Below are 12,783 nucleotides of genomic sequence, written 5' to 3'. Positions count from 1 at the left end.
AATATTAACAAAACAATGCTATAAAGCAACTATAGAAAAATAACGAAGCGATAAAACATAGTAATAATCACAACTTCAACAAATACAATCGCTAAGTCAAAATGTAAAAAGGACAACATAGAATAATTTATAGTGATAGAAGATATAATTTCAAAGTTTTTTTGAATGTATACAAGTTGGATAGAGACTTTATATTTGGTGGAATAGAGTTCCATAATGAAATAGCTGTGAATGACAAAGACTTTATGCCGTAATTAGTGCAAACTCGGGGTAGTAATAAATTTCGCTCCAATGCGAAGCGAGTGCGGTTAGTGTTTATCAAAAAGTCACAGTTGATGAGGTCGAAGGGTAGCCGACGGTGAATTATATTAAAGAACAAACAAGTACAATGAAATTCAAATAACCTACTAATACACAGAATATTGTATTGTCTAAGCAAAGAAATAGCGTTCGAACGACGAGGGCTGAAAGTGATAATACGGATTGCTTGGTTCTGTATATGTTGTACAGATGAGATGTACGAGTGATAGGTGTTGGCCCAGGTAATTATGCCATAGTTAAAATGACTATGAATAAATGAGAAGTAGAGCGATAGTAATGCATTAATGGAAAAATATGGCCTAGCTTTAATCAATGCACGAATACCAAAAGCAGTCTTTTTCTTTATGTCTAATAAGTGTAGACCAAAATTAAGGGTTATGTCTAAACGTACACCGAGAAAAGAAACAGTATCACAAGCATGGATAGTATTAGTACCCATAGTTATAGCAGCAGAAGTTAACAAATGTTTATGAGCAGACCTGAAAACCATGAACTGAGTTTTAGAGGGGTTTATCGTTAGATCATTGTTGTTGCACCATAAAACTACATCGCTGAGTACAGAGTTTAGTTTTGATATTAAAGATGGAACTGTTTTGGCCTTACATGATACTGTGGTGTCGTCAGCGTACAAAACACAATGTGCAGAGCAAATGACGTCAGGGAGATCATTAATATAAATAATGAATAGGAGGGGGCCAAGAATGGACCCCTGCGGAACACCTTGATTGGTAATCTTAATGTTAGAGTAAGAGCCACCTGTAAAGACCACATTTTTTCGGTTAAACAGGTAACTTTTCAGAAAATTTAAAGCTGGTCCAGTAATACCATAAGAATCTAACTTATTGAAAAGAATGGAGTGATTGAGCGTGTCAAAGGCTTTAGTTAAATCCAAAAAGACTGAACCCGAGAAGTTACCAGTATCAATGGAATGTTTGATGAAGTCTGTCAAAGAAAGCAGAGCAAGGTTAGTGGAGCTTCCATGACGAAAACCAAACTGGGAAGGTTTTATAACATTAAATTTCGAAAGGTAAGAACTAAGACGCTTTACAAACAGTTGTTCAATTAGTTTACTTAATGAAGGAAGAATAGAGATAGGCCTATAATTTTTAATATCATCTTTATCGCCTTTCTTGAAAATTGGTATAATTTTTGCACGCTTTAATGAGTCAGGAAAAGAACCTTTAGAAAAAATGAGATTGATTATATGAGTTAAGGGCTGAGAAATTATATGAGCCACCATCTTTAAATGGTGTGCACAAATGTTATCCAGACCGGGAGAAGTATTTTTAAGATTACGAATAGCTGATACTATTTCGTCAGAGGAAGAGGGAAAGAGAAAAAATGAGTGAGGTAAGCGCGGCAAACTAGGTGAAGGAACATTTTTTGAGGAATTGGATGACGAACAAAAATACTCAGAAAACGCATTAGCAATGTCGTCAGAGTGACAATAAGTAGCGTTATGGTGAGTGATTTTCGTTATGGGCGAGTTAATTGTAGGCGAATTCAAGAATTCATTGAGCAGTCTCCACTGTTTTTTATGATTATTTTTGTTCTTTATAAATTCCTCATTATAATGGCTGTAGCAGTTTGACTGATTGAGCAGAATAAAGAAAGCATGAGTTCGTTTTTTTTTGTTCTTTTTTTCCCGGACAACTGGATTTTTCAGATCATCTCTGAGTTCCTTGAATGTTTAAGCTCTGTTCTTTTCACTGCTTCAACCAGTTCGCGTGGAGCTGCACCCCGTTGTTTTTCTAAGTAGTGCAGTGAAGGAGTCCTCAAAATGCTCCATTCATTTCAAGTGCGCGCAGAAAAGGTTCACGGTTTACCTGCACCTCTTCTGATCATGCTCTATGCAAATGGAGGGGCACGAAGCCGCAGCCCAGCAGACTATGCAGCACACGAGTTTAGGCACTCTTTGAACCCACTTGTGCATATCTCCTGTTTATGTACAACATAGGGTGTGTTTAAATCGCGGAAACTGACCTTTGGGCTGCTTGTGATCTTGCAGATTTATTTGAGCAGAGTACACGAAGTCAACAGAGCATATAACAGGCACTCTGTGTTGGTACCATACTGACAGTTTTCGATGTTGTGTGTGTGCAGCGGAACTCGACCTTTTAAATTTCTTATCTTCTTGGCACCATTATGAACTTTTTTAGAAGGGTGGACACGAATCAAATGTACTCATAACAGGTGCAGCATTGAGTGTGAAAGTGTGCGGCACAGGACTTCTTTGTTGTTGCCACTTTCGATAACATGTAATTGCTTAATTTCATATGCAGGGACGTTCTGTCCTATCAGCCACTGGTGGACTTCATCAATGGACACATGCTGTTCTGGGCGTGTTCTGTCAACTACTCCGAAGGTTACCGAGGTGAGGGGTCTATCTACGCGCTTGCCGTACTTGCTCGCCTTAATGCACTGTTCGTTTTAAGGAAACCTGACTCCAAGTTCGGGGTGCGCCTATTATGTGGAGTAAAATTTCAAAAAATTTGATTTCGGACTAGTATAGACTGCGGATAACGTATACGTCGCCGAACTCACATATGTCGGCACTACAGCCGCAACAACCTTTTTCATGGGCTGCACCAGCACAAAACGTGTTGAACATGCAGTCTTGCATGCCCGAAAATCGAGGCATGCGATGTGGTGTGCATTCAAATTTTCAAAAATTAACATTCGGAGACTCATCTTCCGAATGAAACAAACGCAAAAAAAAAAGCTACCGAAAGAAAGCGAAATAACAGAAATTCACCAATTACAGTTGATGTCCAATTTTCTGGACCCTCAAAATTGAAAATGTCCAAAAAATCAAGCAGTCAGGAAAAACAAATGCAGGCGAAAACATGCCTTTTAAAATAGGTATTTTTCACTGACGGAGAGGGTCGCAGTGGGAGTACAAGGTTCCCATTGCAATCGAGTGAATGCATAGTTTAGGTGGCTCTGAAAAGAGCCGAAAGAAGCAAAGAAAAAGAATCTGATGTGGCTGGCACTACCACACTCGTAAACACTTGGGCAGAAAAAAAAGAAGTCGCTTATTTTCGTTTGCATGGTGTTCGTTTCACTTGCCCAGAATGATGTCTGCCTAAATTTCAGTTAATATCATGCTGTCGCTGTACACCGGTAGCAATGGCAGTGCTCGCGTCAACTTCGAGCTCGTTGGCTGTGTAGGCGCTGCCTTCTTGATCTCAGTGTTGGAGTTGTCGGAGTCCTCTGTAATGTGACGAATGATTTCGTCATCGGTCAATTCTGCACACAGCTTGAGGTCTTTGTTGGCATCGGTAAAGCCTTCAAGGGTTATACCGGCTGAAATTGAAACGCCGGCAACATGCAGATTGTCAAAGGTAGCGTCCCCAGGTGGAAGTTCATGGCACACGCTGTCCACTCTGAGCGTGACTGCTGCTTCAGCGTCCACTATGAAGCTAGCATGGTGAAAACAGTTCCGGAGGGTCTGTTGCGTGACCGCCTTCCACAAATCTGCAAGCATGCTGATGGCAGACCAAAGGCCAACAGCGTAGCTTTTGCCACTGCTACAACGCGTAGCAGGCAGCAGCGTAGCTTTTGCTGTGCAGCCTGTGCTCGAACACCATGTGGCCCAAGCTATGGCCAGAGCCTGCGGCTGGCAACAGATTGGCATGCGCTGGATTGCAGCATTTTTGGTTTCGAGGATTTAGCAGCCGCAGCGCGGTCGGTTCGAGGGCCCGAAAAAAGCAAAAACAGCGACATCGATAGTGACATCAAGTCTCGTTAGCAGAAAAAGTCCGGAACATTGGATGGCGAAAATTATAAATGTCCGGAATTTAGGACTTTTCAATACATTTACTCCTTAGGAACTTTACAGTGCCACTGATGAGTCCGGGAAATTGGGCATGTGCAGAATTTCAGGCGTCGAGAAATCGGACATCGGCTGTACATTTCAGGCCACTTAGATTATGCGCATTATTACGACCAAAACTTTGTGCATTGAACAGTACCGATCGTTCAGTTTCAAGGGCTGGCACCCTATATCCAACACATTGCAGTCCAATTGCAAACCACAATTCGAGTGTTACCAGCACCACCCAGGCCCCCTTTCGTTAAAGCAGAGCCACCGAAAAAAGTTGCGTTGATTCGATACAAAACTGCTATTTTGATCATCCTCGACCACCACCTAAATGCACCAACAATGTTACAGTTCAGTTCGGCATGTGGCTGTTGGCTGTAGGTTACAGTTCGGCATGTGGCTGTAGGTTACAGTTCGGCATGTGGCTGTTGGAAGTTTGTACAAGACGACATGAAGATGGGGTGTCCAAAAGATTGCACTCAAGCACTGATCCAAGAGCAGCTTGCATGAGATGATGTTTAGGTTTGCGACCAGCAAATAAGCGGGCAACAAAAGTCCATCGGATCCGCGTAATGCCAGCAAAGGCAAAACCTCGTGTCAAAAAACCAAAACGCTTTAAAATTTTCAGACGAAGTAGCAAATACAATAATGACGACACTACCGCACAGGAAACTCAATTCGCACTGGATGAAGACGCGATCGTGCGTTCCATGCAGAGCGGGCGCGACCGGAGCCACGCTGGCGCTGGTGCAAAGGTGACTTTGACACCCAGGAAACTGCCCTTCTTCCCCAATCGGCGAGCCCGCGAAGCTGGCGCAGCGCTCTTGCAATACCGTATTTACTCGCATAATAGGCGCACCCCTAGTTTGGTCGCGGAAAATTCGATTTTTTTTAATTCCGCGCATAATAGGCGCACCCCGAACTTGGCCGTGATCAGAAACGATTCTACCCCCCAGCGGTACAGTTGGAGCGCGGTCCCCATACCCTGAAGAAAAAAAAAGAAGGCAAATCGACGAGCAAATAAAAAAAATTCGAAGTGCAACGACCTAACCAACGTGTTTGTCGAAATAAAACTTGAAAAAAAAAAAGCGTCCATGAGCGAAAAAAAACGGCTGTTCCATCAATTACTGATACCCCCCAAATTGCCGCGCTTTTTGGAGGTCACGTGTACAACGCCGGGGGCTCGATGGCCATCACCACCATCAGAGAAAAAGAAAGAAACGCCATTTTGCAAGCGGTGTGCGTATGTTGTGGTCGTGTATTGAACTTTGGTTCCACCATGGGGAAGTTCCACCATGGGGAACGTCTGGCGCTGATAAACAACGATGCACCGTAATGCTGGCGGTGACAGCGGATGGGCGTAAGCTACCGCCTTACGTTATTTTTAAACCTAAGACGCTCCCAAAGGCAAAATTCCCTCAAGGCATCTACGTCAGAGTCCAGGAAAAAGGCTGGATGAGCGCGGAACTCATGGTGGATTGGGTGAAAACAGTCTGGGGTCGGTGGCCGGGTGGTCTGTTGTTGCCGTCCATGCTTGTCCTGGACAGTTTTCGTGGGCACCTAGTAGACCGCGTACGAGATGAGCTAAAGGAGCTGCGCACAGATCTGGCAGTAATTCCGGGCGGCCTCACATCGATACTGCAGCCTTTGGACGTGTCCTTGAATAAACCTTTCAAGGACAATGTTCGAAGGCTGTACACCACCTGGATGGCTGGAGGACAACATCAGCTGACTACAGGTGGTAAGATTAAAAGGCCGCCTGTGGAAATGCTGTGCGCTTGGATCGTGGAAGCGTGGCAGGCGATCTCCGACGAAGTCGTCAGGAAAAGCTTCAAGAAGACGGGTATCTCGAACGCACTGGATGCGAGTGAGGATGACATGTTGTGGGGTGCGGATGATTCGGACACCGAAAACGAATCCCTGCTCGGCGAGGATGAATGTGTGATCTCTGACTCGGACTCCGAATAGAGAAAAGGAGGAACAGCTACGACTTTTGTGTAAATAAATTTTACGTGTGTGTGTGCAGTTGACGGCTCTCGCTTGTTCATTAAAAGGTATGTAGGTATGTTTGTTTTATGCTGAATTAATTGGTAAACGATAAAGTCGCCTTTTACTTGACAAGTGTGCAGATTTAAAGCGCGAGAACCGAGTTGAAAAAATTTTCAAAAATTTTACCCCGCGTAATTGGCGCACCCCTAACTTCGAGCCGGATTTTCTGAAAAAAAAGTGCGCCTATTATGCAAGTATATACGGTATTTCTTTTTTTTTCTTCCTTTTTCTCGCTTCAGTAAAAGGGCGTCGAATTGCAACTTTGCGAATGCAGGGATCACGGCCAAATTCAGGGTGCAACTATTATACAGCATATTTTCATTCAGTGATAGGGCATGATGATTTGGGCAGTACAGTAGAGCTCGCTTAAAACGAACCTGAGCGTGATGTGGCATCCATTGGCTGTATCCAGAAGTTCGTGTTAAATGAAAGACAGCTTTTAAAAAAAAAGTTACAAGTGACAACACAAACTTTTTTGCCCCAAAAAGTCTGTGATGCACGTGTTTGGAAGAGCAGAAGCGATAAGGGCGATCTCGAGTTCAATTAAAATGGCAGGATGCTCGTTCGCCAAGACCCGTGGCATAAGCTGCATGAGGCACTGGCTCCAAAGTTTCGTCGTTCTCGCAATCCGATTCCTCCAAATCGCTCTCGCCACATACTTCATTCACAATGCCCCAATCCGTGCACGGTTCCGGAGTGTCGGCATCATCATCGGCGGCAATTAAACCATCGAACAGATGTCTCACCCGCTCTCTTAAGTCAGAGTCGACGACGCGCTGCCACAAATCGCCGCCGCAGTGGTCCTGTTCGGAAGCTTCAGGCTCGGCATTGGGGCCGACGTCGACGAAGTCTGCCTCGCAAAAACAGTTTCGCGCGCATGTAGTCGTCACCGCCACTCACGAAATATTCACCATCTCCACAGCTGAATACGCTGACCCCCAAAGCGGCAAGTTGGCTGCCAGGTGATCAACAGCTATGAGCAAGTGCTCCGCAATGTGGCTCCTAACGAGTGGATTATGCTCAAGCCAAGCGGTCACACTTTCGACGTTTTGTTGAGCGGCAAGATAAAGTGTGCAAGCCCTCCAGTCTGCCATCCTGACTACACACGCACACCAAGAGCAAGCAAGACGCGCACACGCGACACACATGCCAGAACACGTGGAACAGCTCTCGGCCCGTTTTCACTCAGAAAACGAAACTAATCGAGCCAGCGTGGCGGGCGTCACGGAGCAGTGGAGGCGGCCGAAGGGGTTGTGATCAAGAAAGGAGAGCAGACTTGCGAGAAAAAAAAAAAAAGGAAGGGGTTGCGATAAAGAGAGGGGAGGCCCCGCAGGGGCGCCTGCGCAAGTAGGCGTTTGGTGTGTAGCGACACCACGGACCCAAGCTGACGGGGAGTTTCTACTCCCTCCCACGCCTAGCCGTGTGTGGCTTTGCCGTGTCCGGGGAAAAGGGGATCCTGAGGGTTGAGACGACGCTGGGTGATTGGACCGTTAAGCCCCCCCCCCCGGCAGAGGCAACACACCCCTTTGACCCCGGCTTCACGTAGACGGCACCCCTGGGCCGACCCACCCAGGGGAAATCGGCAGTCGCCTTTTCCTATCACTCTCTCCCTACATCTTCGTCTTTATCTCTTACAATTTATTTGTCCTGTCTTCTACTCTCTTCTGTTTACTTCCAAACTTCCTGGCGGCTATGGTTAACACTGTGCAAATATCCTACCTTGGTCTAGGCGCATTGGGTTATAGTGGCGTTGTGCGGCTGGCATCTGCAGGTTTCAGCATCCACAAAATTGTAGCGTCCCCTCGTTGGGTTCCGTGGTGGGTGGCCACCAACGCTGCTGAACAAAAATAAGACAGGCATGCATAGAGCATTCCCCCTACTGTCTGATCGTACCGGCTTAAAGCGGGTACACACCGATGATATACCGTAATTACTTTAATCTAACGCGCACCTTTTTTCCGGTTAAGCGAGTTCATAAATCGCATGCGCGTTAGAATCGAGTACGAACAAAAAAATTACGGTCAATCTATTGGCATCGCAAATCCAAAATGGCCGCCCCCTACGTGCGTCGGCATGGTGCGTCGGCTATTTCTGCCTATGTGTTGCCCATGTGCGGCACTTCGTACGTGTGCTGAGGAGTTCGTCATCTAGTAGTGCATTAGCATCGACGACGTGGAAGGGCCGACTCCAAAAACTCGAGTGCACCACGATGCCGCTTTTAAAAGAAAAGTCATCGCGTGTGCAGAAACGGATGGAAATCGGGCCGCATCGCGGTCCTTCTCGAAACGTGCGTGCGGGACCGGCGGAAACAAAAGCAGAAGATTGTCGACAGCAAAGCTTCACGCAAAGGCTTCAGTGAACCACAGCAGGGTCGGTTTCCGCAAATTGAAGAGCTGCTCCGCGAGTATGTGCTTGAGGAGCGAGCGGCCCATGACGACAGAACTGCTCCAAGTGCGGGCTATGCAATTAGTCTTAGAAAAAAGTCTAATGCGGAGCCTGTTTAAAGCGAGCAGGTGCTGGCTAATTAACTGTATGAAGAGGAAAGGCTCTTCCCTCCGAAGGGGAACATGCATATGCGAAAACTTTTGCGTAGAAGTACGATGAAAAGCTTTACAGTTTTCAGAGGTTGGTCCTAAACTTGCGGCGCAACAACGGCTACCTGCTTGGGCAAATCTGGAATGCCGATCAGACGCCTCTTTACTTCGACATGCCTGGCACCACAACTGTCGAGAAGAAGGGGGCGAAGCAAGTTCGCGTGCTGACATCGGTCCACGGTAAAACTACAGTGACGGCAATGCTCTGTTACACGTCAGATGGGCACAAGCTTCGCCCGTACCTCATATTTAAATGGAAGACAATCCCGAAAGGAATCGTTTTTTCGAGTGGTGTGATCGTGCGGGCCAGCAAAAAAAAAAATGGGTGCGCGTTGCAATCGATGTCTTACGTTTTTTTTTTTTTTCGCGGTGGAAATCGGGTGCACGTTACAATCGAGGGCGCGGTAGAATGGAGTAAATACGGTAAATTTTTTCAACCAGCCAAAAGAAACAGATCCTCACTTTCATGTTATCCACTGTGAAAAAACTGAAAAGCAAGCCAGGACCGTCTCTCCTTTCGTAGTTGCTAGATGTCTTTCCGAAACTCTTGGCACAGGATACAAGGTAACCAAAATGGCTAGCGGAGACCTTCTCCTCGAAATCCGTGACAAAGAACAATTTGAAAAGCTAGACCGTCTTTCAGATTTCGGTGCCATACCAATAACCATAACACCACATAGATCAATGAACATAACTCGCGGAGTGGTATCTGACATGGACTTACTTGACTTCACTGAGACTGAGCTTTTGGAGGGGTAGAAGAGCCAAAATGTCACTAATGTACAGAGAATCATCATCAGAAGAGATAATAAGGAAACACCGACAAAACACTTAATACTCACGTTTGCATCCAGTAAATTACCGGAATCCATTCAAACAGGGTACACGAAGACATCTATCAGGCCGTACATACCAAACCCTCATCGTTGCTTCCAATGCCAGAGGTATGGCCATGGCTCTAAAACCTGTCGTGGTCGCCAAACTTGTGCACAATGTGGAGTCCTAGGCCACGTGTCTGAGAACTGCAAACAACCGCCACACTGTGTAAACTGTGAAGGAAACCATGCCGCATATTCACGCTCCTGCACATACTGGAAAAAAGAAAAAGAAATAATTACGTTGAAGGTGAAGGAGAACATTTCATTTAAGGAAGCACGGCGAAGAGTAGCACCATTCTATGGACCTACATACGCTGATGCGGCGCGTCAGGGGGCACCGCCGCACCATCCCTTGCCACTCCTTTGGCCTGTGCATACGGAGCCGGTGGTTGTGGCACATGCCCCAAGGCGGCTGTAGCCTAGGCTACACCGCTTACTCCCAAACAGAGACCGGAGACTCCAGAGTCCTCGAGTCTCAAGGCCTTACTTCACCAGGCGAGGCCCGAAATTCGAACTAACAGCCCGCACGTGCGGGCATCCAGTGCCTCCGAGGAGGCAATGGATACGTCAGTGCCCTTGGTGCCGAAAGAGCAGCGTGGCTCCTTGGAGCACGCCAAGAAAACAAAAAGCAGATGACAGGGCCGGGTGACGGCCCTGTTAAGTGAACTCAAGCTCCCTGTCTAAACAGCCACTCGCTTTTCGTACACACAGCACTATTTTACATTCACCATGAACACTCAAATTATACAATGGAACGTCAGGGGCCTTCTCAGAAACCTTGACGACATCCAAGAACTCTTACACGAACATTCACCAAAAGTGCTGTGTGTACAAGAAACACACCTTAATTCAAAACACACAAATTTTCTTCTAAAAATATGTTATTTTCCGGAAAGACCGTGTTGATGCCATGACATCATCCGGAGGTGTTGCCATCATAGTGAATCGAGGAATTGCATGCACACACAACTCCAAACATCCCTTGAGGCAGTGGCTGTTCGAGCGGTTTTTTTGATAAACTTATCACAATCTGCACTATTTACATTCCTCCTAGCTATCAGCTGCAAAAACGTGATTTACACTCTTTAGGGGGGACATGGGTCTTTAAAATTTTGTTTCTGTTTTTGGCTCAATCTTGACCAAACCTCACCATCTTGGACAGTTTTTCATGCTGATTTCAAATATGTAATTGTTTTTGAAATAGCTTCAGTGGATAAAAAGATATTGACATCTGTAATTTAATTAATTATGCACTTCATTGGGGGCTTTTTGGCAACCTAATCAAGCCAGATCCAAAAAATAAATGCATAGCCCCAATGCTGAGGGCTTTCTGTATGTGGTGATGCTATTTTTATTAATTTTTAGGCATTATATAGATAATAAAACAGATCAGCACTTACAATGAATATTCTGTTCAATTTTCGCTCATTACTATCCAAATTGTAATTAACAGTATGCTTCTAGAGTAATCAAAATAGCATCACCCCATAGGTAATGTTATTACAAATAAAAGTTTGTCATTCTCAATCAACAGTAACATATAAGAAAAACCCCTAAGGTTTAGTGTGGTGCACAAAAACTGAACTGAGAAAAACGCATTTAAAGTTTCTAATAACTGTAACTTTTGCTAAAGTGAAGCTAGAGCAATAAAAATGGCACCGTTGCATAGCTCTACATTATGTGAGTATGGCTGTACCAAATGTGTCAATGCACCATCCCAAAATATTTGCCACAGCTCATTTAAAAACTGTGTACTGGCCGTTGAATCAGTATAAGGAACCCAGTCTACAACTTTGTGGCTGTTCTAGTGCACTGAAAACCAAAGGAAGACACATGTTATATATAAAAACATCGCCCTTTTATACATAAAACACTATTTCAAGTAAAACACACATTTTTGTCCCAGACATCCTTACAATTCTACAGCATGCCAGGGCTGTGCGCAGTGTCTCTTGCAGGCTTATGTCGCTTTGCAAGTGTTGCCTTTGTTGAACTGCTCTGCAGGTGCTCCCTCCGCGATTTGTGAAGCCTGGTTTTATCCTTTTCAAGGCTACGACGCATGAAGAGATTTCCTGCACTGTAGCCTAGCTTCTCAGCAATTGCTTCATTGCTCTTCGTGGCCCCCTGATTAAAGCGGCTGATGGCTTCAGCCACTGCTCTTTCTACGCTGCGCAGTGAGGCATGGGTGGTCTTGGGGACCTGTTGCCAAATTGTAGCGTGTAAGCTCTCACTAGGATTCTGGGTGATCCCATCACTGCACTTTTCCAACAATGCTTTGTCGCTAAGCCTCATAAACACAGGCTCTAGTGCCTCACAGACGAAATCGGGCAGGCTGTTCTTGTGCGGTGGAGGCACCTCACTATTGGCTATGGCCCTGTTGAACTTGCACCATGAATCTGTTCCCTCAGGGCAGAGGTCATGTTTGGGTGCCTCGTCTGTTGATGACATGTGCCTTAGTGTGGCCAGCACAGCCTTTTTCATGCCTGGCACATCACTCTTGTGGCTCCTCAAGGCATAGCCATAGTAAGAGGTAATTTTCTTTATTTTGTCTTGAGTGAGCCTACCTTTTCCGCCAAGTGACCCACCTTGAGCTTTTTTCTTTTCGATGAGCGTTCGTAAGGCAGCCCCCATTCGTTTGTGCACATGGTTGATGCAGTCTTTTTTTTTCAACTTTTATGTATCCGTAAACTTCATCTTCAGTGAGGGCATGAAAGGTTCGGTTATCACCATCTGAAAGCATTGTTGTGTACCGAAGCTTATGCTTTTCTAAGGAGCGTCGGAAGAGGCGTAGGGCTGCTTCTACTTCCATCTGGCCAGCCTTGCAGTCTACATTTTTCTGGCACACACGGGCGTGCTGGACGAGCCAAACAGCGTGTCCCTCCTCATCTTCCTTTGGTCCAGTGGCGCAGCCCAGGCAAAAGTTTGAAAGTACAACGTGATCAATAACTAAACCAGTGTACATTTCAATTATACAACCAACACAGATATGGGAGCTGTGTCCACGGGTAAGCCACGTGCCATCATAAATGACGTCGACGTTTCCCGGTGGATTGCCAAACTCCGCATAGAGTTCTTTGACGCGGGCAACGCTAGTGGATTCGCATTCGGCAGCAGTCAC

General features: G+C 45.6%; 1 protein-coding gene across 1 annotated transcript in view; it reads left to right on the top strand.

Moving 5' to 3' along the window:
* The window catches only part of LOC119174329 (Fas-associated factor 2), an 89,874-nt gene that overhangs the window by 16,021 nt on the left and 61,070 nt on the right, over positions 1–12,783 (top strand). The window contains exon 8 of the mRNA XM_037425186.2: positions 2,604–2,695. Within this exon, the coding sequence (XP_037281083.2) occupies positions 2,604–2,695 (92 nt within the window). The remainder of the gene's footprint in view (positions 1–2,603; positions 2,696–12,783) is intronic.

Source organism: Rhipicephalus microplus, chromosome 5 (assembly GCF_043290135.1).
Source record: "Rhipicephalus microplus isolate Deutch F79 chromosome 5, USDA_Rmic, whole genome shotgun sequence".
NCBI classification, from domain to species: domain Eukaryota; kingdom Metazoa; phylum Arthropoda; class Arachnida; order Ixodida; family Ixodidae; genus Rhipicephalus; species Rhipicephalus microplus.
The sequence above is the reverse complement of the archived record's forward strand: the minus strand, read 5'-3'. Positions and strand labels throughout refer to the sequence as shown.